We start from the raw sequence: 14,630 nt of genomic DNA, 5'->3' as shown, positions 1-14,630 counted from the left end.
GAATTGGATGGACTAAATTGGCCATAGTGTACAAGTGTGTGTGTTTGTGAATGAGTGTGTATGGGTGTTTCCCAGTACTGGCCTGCAGCTGGAAGGGCATCCACTGTGTAAAACATATGCTGGATAAATTGGCGGTTCATTCCACTGTGGCGACCCCTGATGAATAAAGGAACTAAGCTGAAGGAAAATGAATGATTCACTATTGTAATTAAAAGTAAAAATAATCCTATTAAGCCTTCTCTTTCTATAGATATTACTGTCGTGAAAATGCAGAAGCCTTTATTTTGTCTTGGAGGGTGAAGAAGACCCATGTGACAAAAATACTATAGTAATTTATCATTTTAATTTAACATTTAATTTAGTAATTCAACTGTTTTTGAATCTTTCTAAAGTGTATTATACTATATATTAAAGTATTTACACATCTTTTTCATAAATGGTCCAGAATATCGTAGTATTAACTATAGTGAGCTGATAAAGTGTAAGAAATGTAGTATACTTCAGATTTACTACAGTTTATTTTATTGTTTAATATATCTATTTATATTTCTATAGTTGTTATGTTATCAAAGTAACCATAGAATTACCACAACTGATTAATTCAAGTGCTTAACTGTAATATTTTTCATTATTATTATAAATTACAAGTAATTTGTCCACATGAACGTTATAACGCTTCGAACGGCTCCACTCCGCACTTCATCTCCAGTCGTGCTGGTGGCGCTCGAGTTTCTGAAACGCTGAAATACACTCAATCTTCCCGCACGAGCCACGAGTCGGTCTTTTTCCGCCCGGACCAGCAGCTACTGCGAGGGTGAGGATTTACTGTTCGAATTATTGTGTCATTTTGGCGTGTTTCCCTTAATTATTCACTCCGATGTTTTCACAAACATCTGTATTATATGTTTATGTCGGCGAATGTCTTCTGTAAAGCGTGTTGTGTGTCAGATTGAGCTGTTTAAACGCGGTTTTGCGGGGTAAAGTGAGGAGCGGAGTGTCATGGCGGCTCTTGCCATGTGTGTGAGAGAGAGAGACTGACTGAAAAACACGAGAAATATACAATACACTTCCATTAAAGCGTACTATTTCTATAATATATGTAAATATTTAGACATTATAGATACGTTTGTTTTGCTGGCTCGATTAATAGTATGTTTTGTAGTCGTGAAGACCTCGAGAAGTGATTAAATTACTTAGAAACTAATGTAATTGTCATTTTAATCACTAACCGAAGTATTATTTTAATCAAGTTTATCATCATTAATGATGGTTAAATTACGTGTTATATGCAGAGTGATACTACTAGTAGTTTAATATTACTGAGTTTGTGTTATTTAAGATGTATACCGTCTTAAACGAGAACAAAACTACAGAAATATAATGTAAGTGTAGTATTTCTGTCATTTATGATGGATAAATTACGTTTTTTTATGCACAATGTTATTACTAGTAGTTTAATATTACTGAATTGGTGTTATTTAGAATTTACTGACTAAAACAACAACAAAACTACAGAAATAATGTATTAGTGTGGTATTTCTGTCATTAAAGATGGATAAATTACGTGTTATATGAACAAAGATACTACTAGTAGTTTAATAACGCTGAATAGTTGTTGCTATTTAGGATTTATAGTCTAAAACAAGAGCAACACAACAGAATTACTGTTTAAGTGTGACATTTCTGACATTAAAGATGGCTAAATAACGTGTTAAATGCACAGTAATGCTATTAGTAGTTTAATATTATTGAATTGGTGTTATTTAGAATTTACTGACCAAAACAACAACAAAACTACAGAAATAATGTATTAGTGAGGTATTTCTGTCATTAAAGATGGATAAATTACATGTTATATGAACAAAGATACTACTAGTAGTTAAATAGCGCTAAATAGTTGTTGCTATTTAGGATTTATAGTCTAAAACAAGAGCAACACAACAGAATAACTGTTTAAGTGTGACATTTCTGACATGAAAGATGGCTAAATAATGTGTTAAATGCACAGTAATGCTATTAGTAGTTTAATATTATTGAATTGGTGTTATTTAGAATTTATGCTTACTAAAAACAATAAAACTACGTAAATAACTGGTATTTCTGTAATTTAATGATGGATAAATTTAGAATCTATACTGATTAAAAACGGCAACAAAATATAAAAATAGAAATAAAATAGAAATATAAGTGGTATTCCTGTCATTTAATGATGGGTTAATTGTGTTAAGCACAATGATACTACTATTAGTTAAATGTGACTGAATTAGTGTTTAGTATTTATACTGACTAAACTACAACAAAACTACAGAAATACTGTATAAGTCTGGTATTCTGTCATCAATGATGGATTAATTACGTGTTACATGCACAGTAATGCTATTAGTAGTTAACTATTACTGAAATTGTGTTAATTAGAATTTATGCTGACCAAAATTAACAACAAAAGAACAGAGATACCTGAGTGTGGTCTTTCTGTCATTTAATGGTGGTTGAATTGTGTTATGCACAAGAATCCTAGTTGTATAATATTACTGAATTGGTGTTATTTAGAATTTATACTGACTAAAAACAACAACAAAACTGTGTAAATGTCAAATATTAATCATTAACAGGTGTTTTGTTAGGTATACAATTTTATTATTAATATGATGCATAAATTGTGCTATATGCACAGTGATACAACTAGTATTGTTGCTGAATTTGTGTTGTTTAGAATTTATACAGACTAAAAACAACAACAAGTGAATAGAAATACTGTATAAGTGTGGTATTTCTGTCATTTTATGTTTAATATCTAATAATCTTGACAGGTGCTGGTTAAATATTGATGTTTAAAGGCTGTAAATTAGACCTTGTTAGATTACTAAACGTTCTTAATCTTGGCTGATGTTCGTTTCTCAGGTAAAGGCTTAAAACTGATTATTCAAAAGTTCTGATTATTTTATTAAGTGGAGTTAATGCACTGTAAAAATGTTGGGTTCTTCACAATCAATTTGTGTTGGCACAACCTGAAGGAATTAAGTTAAACTGTTAGTTTTTACAAATGTAAGTGGATTGAACAAAACAATGACGTTGTCTCCAAATAGAACTTAATGATTGTGTTGTTTCAGCTCATTTTAAGTAGTTTGAACAAACGGCAAACATACTTTTAGCTAATATTGTAGCTAATCAAATTCAGTTGTATTTTTGTGTCAGATATAGCAAATACATCTAATAGGCTATTACTGTTTAATGCATTTACTAATGTTCACTAATGAGACTTTATTATAATTCATTATATTCATATATTATGATTTCTGTTGTACTTTGTAATTCTTTTGCCAGTTAAATTGATTAAAACTACAGCTGAACAATATATCTTTTCAGCATCGATATCGCAATGCCAGCTTCAGCAATAGTGACTTCATAAAGATATGCAATGTTAAGTATGGATTCCTGGTGACCAGTAGCTACAGAATTGTATTTAATCACTGTATTTATATTAAATGTATTGGTTTTGTTTCTAGTCCAAATATATAACAAAATAAAGCGAACATAACATAATTGAACTTGTTTTAAGGAAAAAGTCTTGATTTTGCCTTTTTTCATCTGAATTTTACCACAAAACAATAATTGTACATGATCTAAGGTTATTTGAACTAGAAAGCAAAGTAAGAATAGCATGTTTTCCATTGCGATTAATTAATTTCTGTAACTAAATGCTGTTAGTCTCCAGAAACCGTGTTGTTCAACTGTCTTGTGAAACTATTTACATCGAAATATTTATTGTAGGAAAATAAAATATAACAATATCCGATTTCTCCAATATTGTGCAGCCCTAATTAAAACATTTGATTACTCTGATCAGTGTGTAAACAATGAACCAGTACACTAAATCCTGGTTTATACTTCTGCGTCAAGTGATCGGCGTGACCCATGGCGCATGCAGCGCGTGTAGCTGTGCATTCATGCACGCTGTTTGTCTTGCTCTGCAATAACACTTCCGAAATGCTAGTTGGCAGTGAGATGTTTGTTCCTCTGTGTCGAGTTTCTTCGCTGGTGTTTTGTTTTTTCTGAACGCTTTCTTAATGTACAAGTGGTTCAAACTCGCTCATTTTGAGGCAGGAACCGGCAGTCGTGCAACAATTTTAACCATAAGGTAAACACAAAGCAAAACTTTTCATCCGGAGCTCCTTCGTGGGACTCAACACTTGTTAAACGCTTGCTCCAATGGACTCGCGCGGCTCTTGGTCCCGCCCACACATCAGCGACTCCAAGCAGACCAATCACAGAGCTTGCGCTATGCATTGTTGCGACGTGTAGTTACATTTTTTTAAAGGTCAGCGACGTCCACGCGTAGGCTGCACCATAGCATACGTGTGTGCTTAATGCAGAAGTATAAATCAGCCTTAAGATTTTTTTAAATTATACCAGTTAAAAGTTTGCAGCTTAGGTAAATAGCATGAAAATACCATATATTAGGGCTGCACGATATTAGAATAAACTGACATTGCGATGTTTTTTCTGCGATATGAATATATAATTTTACCAAATGACTGAAATAGCTCAATTTGGAAAGAATTCGTAGTTTTATATTGTTAAGGATGATTTCTTATGACAGTTAATCTGCATAAATCAAACAGATAATGTTTTCTGGAGAGTCTAACGGTGTTCAGATGCAGAAATAAAGAACACTTCACTGTATAAAACTACAATTTGCTAATATTACAAATGTTAGAGATTTTTGGTTTAGATGCACTTAAAATCACGCAGTCATAGGCCTTTAATAAAAGCAAATGAAAAACTTGAACTGTATAAGGATTAAACTTTACAATGTGACTCAAACCTAAATTTTCTTATGGATGAATATACTGAGCTGACGTTGAAGATCCTGTGATGTGATTATTGTATATTTGCACATTTTGATATTGATGAAACTGTATATTTTCAGTATATCGTGTATTTTACCTACTGTATATCATAATAAAAGCTTCCGCAATTTATCATGACAGGGAAATCTAATCCAGACTGAAGCCTGCTGTGCAAGATATTAATTGAGTGTTTTTCTTCTTTTCTGTGACAGTGGCAAAATGCAGATCTTCGTGAAAACGTTGACCGGTAAAACCATCACCCTCGAGGTGGAGCCCAGCGACACCATCGAGAATGTCAAGGCTAAGATCCAGGACAAAGAAGGTGTGTGTGTGGACCTGAACTGATGTCGCAGTGAACATGCAGACTGGGTTATTTGTCATTTAACTCAAGTCTGTCTTTCTCCTCAGGAATCCCGCCTGATCAGCAGCGTCTGATCTTCGCTGGTAAACAGTTGGAGGATGGACGCACACTGTCAGACTACAACATCCAGAAAGGTGCGCAAATATTACACTTTCTTTAAAAACACTCAAGTTTGGAGCTGCACAGTATATTAAAATAACTCATGTTAATTAAAAACTAAATTTGGTACTTTTTTCAAATTTATTATTATTATTATTATTATTATTATTGTTTTTTTCTCAAAGAACAAGAAAGCATGCTGGCAACACTTTACCATAAGGTTATGTTAGTGCACTTACTAACATGAACAATACATTTATCACCGTATTAATGTTAGTTAATGAAAATAAAGTCATTCGTTGTTATTTGATGTTAACTCACAGTGCATTAATGTTAACAAGTATGCATTTGGATGTTAATAATACATAAGTAAATGCAGATTTATAATTATTAAATGCTGTACATGTAATTCCTCCTGAGGACTTGAAACCCACCATCAATTTGTACATAAACGAAACTGAATCAACAACAAATTACATGAAATAAAATACCGAAAATAAATGAAAGACATTGAGCAAATTATAATTTTGAGACCAGGCATGATCAGACGGTCTATACCAGATGTCGAATTGGACATTCTAGGTTGACGCATTCATATTTATTAAATAACGAAGAATCACCTAAATGTAATCACTGCCAGACTGCTCTTAACATCAAACATATTTTGTTGGAATGTAGAAGTTTAAATTCCATTAGACAAAATGTTTATAAGGAGAGTACTTTGATGGACATCTTTAAAAAGGTACCCCCAGGAAGAGTTTTACATTATCAAAAACAGAACTGAAAAATCATATTTAACTTTGAATACATTTATTAGTGAATTTTATCTGTTTATATTTTATATATTTGTCAATGTAACTGTTTTAGTGCAATACAAATTAGTTTTATCATGTAATATTTTAATATATATCCATTTGGTCACGAAATAGCCATAAGTTGCTGATGTGGCAATAAATATGTAATAAATAAATAAATGCTGTACATGTATGGTTCATTATTGGGTCATGTTAGTAAATACATTAACTAATGAAACCTTATTGTAAAGTGTGACCAACGTACTTTTGAAATACCCTATTTTTAATGTTATCAGGCATTGATTTTATCTGGATTGACTTTTAAAGTTTGAAGTTTAAAATAAATTTCCTAAAGTGTTCTCAAACTGAGAAGAAATATCTAATATTAAGGGTTAAAATTCATTTTGTTGGAGGAATAGTTATATTAATAATGGTGCTGGGCAAAGTTTAATCGCATTCTAAAATGTAGAGGTTTGTGTTGACATATGTGTGTGTGTGCGCGTTATCCATATTATGTGTATATATGATACACATACATAAACAAAAAATCCAAATAATATTGATACTCCTATACAATATAAATTTCAATATATTTTGTCATGTATTTGTATATTTTGTAACTAAATATAAAAGCATTGTCATATCTGCACGCATGTGTGTATTTATAAATACTTATTAAATATACACAGTACACACATTGTCAAAGCAAACTTTTATTTTGGATGTGATTATTTTTTGCTCAGCACTGGCTAAAAACAACAATAAAACTGTGTAAATGTCAAATATTAATTATTAACTAGTGTTTTGTTAGGTATACAATCTTATTATTAATGATGCATAAATTAGGTTATATGCACAGTGATGCTACTAGTAGTTTATTGTTGCTGAATTTGTGTTATTTAGAATTTATACAGACTAAAAACAACAACAAGTGAATAGAAATACTGTATAAGTGTGGTCTTTCTGTCATTTTATGTTTAATATCTAATAATCTTGACAGGTGCTGGTTAAATATTGATGTTTAAAGGCTGTAAATTAGACCTTGTTAGATTACTCAAAGTTCTTAATCTAGGCTGATGTTCATTTCTCAGGTAAAGGCTTAAAACTGATTATTCAAAAGTTCTGATTATTTTATTAAGTGGAGTTAATGCACTGTAAAAAATGATGGGTTCTTCACAATCAATTTGTGTTGGCACAACCTGAAGGAATTAAGTTAAACTGTTACTTTTTACAAATTTAAGTGGATTGAACAAAACAACAATAAATAATTGTGTTGTTTCAGCTCATTTTAAGTAGTTTGAACAAACGGCAAACATACTTTTAGCTGATATTGTACCTAATCAAATTCAGTTGTATTTTTGTGTTAGATATAGCAAATACATCTAATAGGCTATTACTGTTGACTTTAATGCATTAACTAGTGTTCACTAATGAGTAGGCCCACACGGAATCTGTGTGCGCAGAAATCCACAGATTTTTAGCCCATCATTGAGTCTATGCTTTTACTTGTGTAAATGTGTGAAAAATTTATATTTACTCACTTTAAATTAATTTCACCAATATTATTGTGATATAATAATCGTAATATTAAAATGTTCAAATGGCTGGTGCCGGTGGTGTAGTGCGTCGACACACACTCCGGTGCTCATGGCCACTTGAGTTCGATTCCCGCCTCGTGGTCCTATGCCGATCTGCTCCCCACATTTTCCTGTCAATACTCTCTACTGTCCTATCAATTAAAGGTGAAAACCCCCAAAAAATAATTATAAAAAAAGATTTAAGTATGTAAAGTAATATTTTCTAATGGTATATTCTAGTATTATTGTCTTTTAGTAGTTATATTGTATGACAGACGTGCTTTGTTTACTAAATAAGTGGATCTGATAGGATTTACACTGTAAACATTAAAGTTAAAAAGGTCTAATAAATAATTCCACCTAAATCTGCAGATTTTTTACAAAATTCCCCACAGAAATAGAAAAAATGTCAGCAGATTCTGTCTGGCCTTACTAGTGAGACTTTATTGTAATTCATTATTTAATAAAAAAGAAATCGCTTAATTTTTGCCCAGCAGTAATTAATAAGAGGAAGAGTTTTGAGAATTAATCAAGTGTGTGATTTTCATTAAGAACAGTGAAGTTTATTAAAGTTTGACAATACGTTTTCTCTCTCCTTCACAAACACCACACTCCCTCAGGGAAGATTAGAAATAGAGCTGTTATTCTAGTAGAAGCATGTTGCAGAGGAGCAGGCTGTCTTCATGTCAGTTTGATATCATTTGTGTGTATTTGCATTCATTTTCTCTGGCAGTTCTGCTTGATGTTCACTGTGTTTTGATTTTCCTTCATTTATTTATTACATTTGTTTCCCCCTCTAGAGTCCACTCTTCACCTGGTGCTGCGTCTGAGAGGAGGAATCATCGAGCCTTCTCTCCGTCAGTTAGCTCAGAAATACAACTGTGAGAAGATGATCTGCCGCAAGTGAGTTCACTTGATCATATGTTAAGAAAAGAGCAGGTCGTGTGGTGTTAGTATTGTTGGGTTTAAATGCATCTAAGATCAGAAAACGTTCATATTGGAATCCGTTTGAGATTTCAGTACTATTCGTTTGAATCAGTGTAAGCCCCTCCCCTTCCATAAGCCAACTCTGCTCTGATTGGTTAGCTTGCCAATTGTATTTATTTGGTTAGTCTATGAAACGAGAGCATTTCAGAGGGGCGGGATTATGCAAATTTGTTACTTTATTCTTGTTTTGCACAGATGTGTAGCAGGTGAGAGATATAACGACTCGTTAAGGTGATTCAGACTCGACTCTTTCTTTTGAGAGCTGATGTCTTAAGCTGCGGTCACACTTGACTTTTCCTCCCATAGACTTCCATTCATACGCACGCGGATGCGTCAGATCAGAAACACAGGGTCATGCGTCAAGTTTCGCATGTTGCTGCGGTGCAAAGTTCAAGCTTGGTGAACTCTGACCTGTGAAATCGCATCACTTGACTGCGTGAGACCAATCGAGGATCAAAACATGTCCTCTCTGGGCAGAAATTTAAAACATGGAGCAATCGCTCGCTTTTTTTAATGTCTAATCATCTTGTTTAATCCCGCCCCTTTTCGCAGCGCCGCACGACAGAATTTCACACACACAAAGCCCAGTGTGACCACAGCTTTAATGCTTTGCAGACTCTATACAAGGACAGCTGAGCTACATTACAAACGGCAAAGATATTATTTTGAAAACCCTCTAATCTGCTCTTTGAGGACTAGAAAATATATATTTTTAATTGCTCAAGTGTTTTTATACTGCAGTTTTGTAGAGAAAATCATTTAACATTTATAGTTTTGAATGTTTGTTGTTGTTTTTTTACTGTATTTGGTCTTTTTTTACCCTCAGAATACACATTTACTGAAGAATTTAGTTTGCTCTTTGACCAGTTTGTTGTCAATTTTTACTAAAATAATTTTTGATATTTATTTTATATAAAATTTTGAACTAAAGATGTAGTGAGAACCAAATTTTGCAGCTTTTTTAACTCTCCAAAATGCACATTTACTTTATAAAATCTGATAATTATTCAGTTTTTGACCAGTTTGATGATCTGGTCAATAACTCTTTACTGAAATAGATTTTTATATTATTTTTAATACAATTTTGGACTAAAATGTATTAAGAAAACAATTTTCCAAGTGAAAAAATACATGAAAATGCACGTTAACTTTAGGAAACAAATTTCAGATAATTATTGATATTATGGTTTTTGATCAGTCAGATGTTCTAGTCAAAGTTTTACTCAAATAAATGTTGATATTTGTTTTATCAAGATTTTTAACTAAAGATATTTCAGCATAAAAAGCAATCGCTCTGCTAACTCTAGAATGCTGGTGTGTGTGTGTGTGTGTGTGTGTGTGTGCTTTCAGGTGTTATGCTCGTCTGCATCCTCGCGCCGTCAACTGCCGCAAGAAGAAGTGTGGACACACCAACAACCTGCGACCCAAGAAGAAGCTGAAGTAGACGCTCAGCAGATTCTGCAACACTTTACTGTTGTTCTAATAAAATCTGGATCAAACCGTCTGACTTCACTCTTCATTTGATAACGTCTCTTTAAATCAAATCTTTTCTAGTGCTAAAATCCCAAGCTCTACTTGCACTTTTACAACAAAGTAAACAACTAAAGCAAATGTAGTGATGGTAAAGCTGTAGACTAGTAACTGCTCACAAATGATTATTAATAACTGTTGTATTTGAAATATTAGTAACACTTTACAGTAAGGTTACATTAATGTAAATAACATGAACAATACATTAACATTAGTTACTGACAATAAAGTGCTTTATTATTAGTTCATGTTCATTTGAGGTGCATTAACTAATGAGAAGCAAGAATTAGCACTTCAATAATGCATTAATAAACGGAAACTCGGTTCATGTTAGTAAATACATTAACACATTGTTAAGTGTGACTGATTATATTCTACAGCTGCGGTTATACAACTGCAGGTATAAAAAGCTTTTGGACATGTTTTTGTAGCCAGGAGTATTTTTTATTTAACCATTTCAGCTATAACAAGATTCCAAAGCAGTCAGTTTTTAAACGTGCTTATAAAGTAAAAATAATATGAAGTATTTGATTACAATTACAAAGTGTTTTATAAATTAAATTAAAATATTAAATGGTTTTACTTATTTTTTTTTACTTTGCACTTGCAGTTCTGATGAAATATGAGTCTTTAAGGTTAAAACTGTTGTAGTAATTATTATAAGCTCAAAGTTGCTTTAGTTCAGGGGTCACCAAACTTGTTCCTGGAGGGCCGGTGTCCTGCAGATTTTAGCTCCAACCCTAATCAAATACACCTGAACATGCTAATCAAGGTCTTACTAGGTATACTTGAAACATCCAGGCAGGTGTGTTGAGGCAAGTTGGAGCTAAACCCTGGTGGGTCTCCAGGACCGAGATTGGTGACCCCTGCTTTAGTTCAATAGTTCAGAAATTCGTTATCTAAATAGATTTTTAAAAACTAAATTAAATAAAAATGACGGATGAGCAATTAAACATGAATACTTGGTTAAAGCTTGATGTTGCCATTGTTAAAGTGATCTTTGCTTTGGCATTCATCCATTGTAAAAATAGGTTTAAACATATTATTTAGGTTTATAAGCAAACAATTATTCTTTCCATGAAGGACATTTATATAGAAATTCTTCATTCAACAAGTTTATTTGTATTTTATTAAAAAATTTTTATTTTAAATAGTGCAATTTAGACCAAAAACCATTAGGAATTTTTAATAATAAAGACTATAAATACTAATAAAATGTAATAATGATAATTCTGATAATAACTGCACAGTAAACAGAATCAGAAGCATTTATTATAATATACAACCAAATCTGAAGGCGCTAATCCTTTGAGTTTGCATAAAGAATCACTCACACACAAAAAACACTGGTAACGTAATGTAAAACAATATTTATTCAGCATGTTTTCTTCATCCACCGAGAGCATGGTGTGTTACAGTGAGATCTGCTCTGCTCTTCAGCACAGTTTGACTCAATAGTGCAGAATGAAGCAATCCTCATATTATAACCAGACTATGATCAGGAGCTGCAGGACAAACGCCTGCACAGCGCAGAAAAATAAGGCTCAGAGTCAGACATCAGAGGAAACCAATGGCGTTTCTCATCGCAGCACATGCTCTCAGTGTGAATATACAGCGCAGTACACAACCTCCAGCACTGAGAAGAGGAGATAGAAAAGATCACACCTGTTCATTTCACCTTACACTGGAGACATTTAGAAGCAGGGTTGGGGAGTAACCATTCACTTAACTTCATTCTGTATTTAAAGTTGCATGAAAACAAAATGTAGTGGTTTTATTTCGCTAGCACATAACGTTACCTGCAAGTTACTCCACTGGGGGGGGTGTCTTGGTAATCTATATCCAAAATCAGACCATTTGCGTCCACAACAGCAGTGCTCTGATTGATCAGCTTGGGCGAAATATGCTTAGCCACGCCCTACCAACCAGTAGTTCACTGCAAGTGAAAGATGAGAGGAGGAGCTCGAAAATAAACCCCACCCCCTACTCAATATTCAGTTTCAGTTGGAAATACAGCACTACTGAAATAAAAGGCTGGAGAATCGTCTGGTTCTCAATCAAATCTTGTAAAATGTTCCTAAAAGTGTAAGTTAAACGATAGTTATACATGAATTGTGTGTGTTAAATGAGTAAATTTAATTATAAACTCAGCTAAAATTGAAATGGTACTCGTATGGAGTTGGAAGTTTCAAAATATGAGTCTTATTTCATTACGGGAATATTTTAAATCAAATCACTGTTGCATTTAAATATATATATTTTTTCTGATTACTTTTACATTTTATTATCATTTCTTATTTTTGTTAAACATACTCTGCTAAAGCATCTGAAGGATCAGTTCTGTTGGTACATTTACACACACTTGCAATAGTTTTTTAGTAATATTTCAAGGAAATATAATAAAATTGAGCTTTTTTTTATTACTGTTCGACATAATTTCTCATAACATACATTTACACATGCTCCTCGAGACAAAAAAAAATGATCACCTTTGTAACTGACGCTGTTCGGGCATCATGGTGGCGCAGTGGGTAGCACAATCGCCTCACAGCAAGAAGGTCGCTGGTTCGAGCCTCGGGTCAGTTGGCATTTCTGTGTGGAGTGTGCATGTTCTCCCCATATTCGTGTGTTTCCTCTAAATTGTCGGTAGTATTTGAGTGTGAATGAGAGTGTATGGGTGTTTCCCAGTGATGGTTGCAGCTGGAAGGGCATCTGCTGTGTAAAACATGCTGGATAAGTTGGCGGTTGATTTCACTGTGGCGACCCCAGATTAACAAAGGGGCTATGCTGAAAAGAAAATGAATAAACTGACCCTGTTCATAAGTTTACCCCCATGTACCCCATGGTACACTATGCACTTATACACTTACACACTCAACAGCATAGTAACAGTATAGTGTCATCACATATGGAACACTAACGTTTTTTACCTAAGCAGAAATACAAACGGGTTCCCTGATGACGTTTGCCAAATTAGTGAAAAATGACCAAACTACCAAACAATACCTGTCATGAGTATAATCGCATTGACCATCGGGAGGCGCTATAATCACTCGTAGGAGAATACTGCTTTCACAATCTGAAATAAACAAAGTAATCAAACATCAGCGCCTAATAGCTCCACCTCTTCCCCTACGTGAGCAAAGCTGAGACCGATGAGTGTGTGAAGTGTCCAATATTACACACATTATTACCGGCTGAATAAGTGCATCTTATTCTGTTTAGAATAAAAACAATATTTCAGTGTGAATGCACTTATTACTTACTCTCAGGGCTGTTTATTTCAAAGTTGAAATGTAGATGCACTATACTGGTAATTCCGAACATCACATTTTCCCGAGGTGGGTCATTAGCCCAAAGCTCAACTTGGAGGACCAGGACATACACTTATACACTACAGACAATTCAGCTCACCAAATTCCCTTATAATGCATGTGTTTGGACTGCAGAGAAAACCCACGCCAACACAGGGAGAACATGCAAACTCCACACAGAAACTCAGAACTGACCCAGCCAAGGCTCAAACCAGCAACTTTCTTGCTGAGGCGACAGCGTTAACCACTGGACCACGGTGTTGCCCCTGTGAATACACTACTTGCTGTATTTATACCGAAAAATGGTGCAGAATAGTGCATAAGTATGTGATTTGGGATGCACCTATCCAAGTGCTGTGCTTAGGCCCTGTCCAACTGAACACAGGTATGTTCTAAACCACATGTGTCCACCTGAAAACACAGTAGCTGCACTCAAAAACTGACTTTTGCTGCTTGTTGAGACGACTTATTTAAAATGAGTTGAAACTATTTAATTTTTATTTTGGGGCAACTTGATTGTTTTATGTTCGATCCGCTTAAATTTGTTAAGTTAACTTAATTGATTTGTGTCAGGACAACATGAAGGAATCATGTGGAACCCAGCATTTTTTCCAGTGTGGTGAAAGTGAAACTGAACACTCCGGTCAAGGTGAAGATTTTCAGAAACTCTGTGTGGAGGCGTTTTTGCCTCATGATGTCAGCATGTGCGCCGTTTTCTGCTTTCCGATTGGCCAAAGCGGCTTGGTTCACACCGAATGCGAAATGTAAGATGCAAATTGGTCAAATTTTGCACGTTCTCTGCAAACGTATCACATCCTTCTGCATTATTTGCATTGACTTGTATGCAATTCAAAATATACTTAATTCCCCATTTTCTATGAACTGAGCAAAGTTATCACCCCCTGTTGGTTTGGCATGTGCATAGGTCTCAAACTCAATTCCTGGAGGGCCACAGTTTTGCTCCAACCCTAATCAAACACAGCTGATCAACTAATCAATGTGGTCAAGACTACTCTTGAAGTCCTTAATTAGTTGGATCAGGTGTGTTTGAATAGGGTTGGAGCAAAACTCTAGAGCTGCGGCCCTCCAGGAATTGAGTTTGAGACCTATGAGTGTGT

At 34.1% G+C, this 14,630-nt stretch overlaps 2 protein-coding genes across 2 annotated transcripts in view; one reads left to right on the top strand and one right to left on the bottom strand.

Annotated features, from left to right (window-relative positions):
• Window positions 1-750: 750 nt before the first annotated feature.
• uba52 (ubiquitin A-52 residue ribosomal protein fusion product 1) lies at window positions 751-10,172 on the top strand. The gene is made up of 5 exons (XM_056446083.1): window positions 751-814; window positions 5,063-5,172; window positions 5,259-5,345; window positions 8,482-8,584; window positions 10,019-10,172. The coding sequence occupies exons 2-5, from the start codon at window positions 5,070-5,072 to the stop codon at window positions 10,110-10,112; spliced, it is 387 nt and encodes a 128-aa protein (XP_056302058.1). The 5' UTR covers window positions 751-814; window positions 5,063-5,069; the 3' UTR covers window positions 10,113-10,172.
• Window positions 10,173-14,256: 4,084 nt separating this feature from the next.
• The window catches only part of LOC130238782 (homer protein homolog 3), a 34,008-nt gene continuing 33,634 nt past the window's right edge, over window positions 14,257-14,630 (bottom strand). Inside the window, exon 6 of the mRNA XM_056469893.1 lies at window positions 14,257-14,630. This exon is cut by the window's right edge and continues 2,092 nt beyond it. The gene's annotated coding sequence lies outside the window, so the exon portion shown is untranslated.

This window comes from Danio aesculapii, chromosome 2, assembly GCF_903798145.1.
Source record: "Danio aesculapii chromosome 2, fDanAes4.1, whole genome shotgun sequence".
NCBI lineage: Eukaryota > Metazoa > Chordata > Actinopteri > Cypriniformes > Danionidae > Danio > Danio aesculapii.
The sequence above is the reverse complement of the archived record's forward strand: the minus strand, read 5'-3'. Positions and strand labels throughout refer to the sequence as shown.

Coding starts and splice junctions, on each gene's coding strand:
- uba52 (XM_056446083.1), top strand. CDS start 5,070: ATGCAGATCTTCGTGAAAACGTTGACCGGTAAAACCATCACCCTCGAG. Junction 5,173..5,258: donor TAAGATCCAGGACAAAGAAG/GTGTGTGTGTGG, acceptor CTTTCTCCTCAG/GAATCCCGCCTGATCAGCAG. Junction 5,346..8,481: donor AGACTACAACATCCAGAAAG/GTGCGCAAATAT, acceptor TTCCCCCTCTAG/AGTCCACTCTTCACCTGGTG.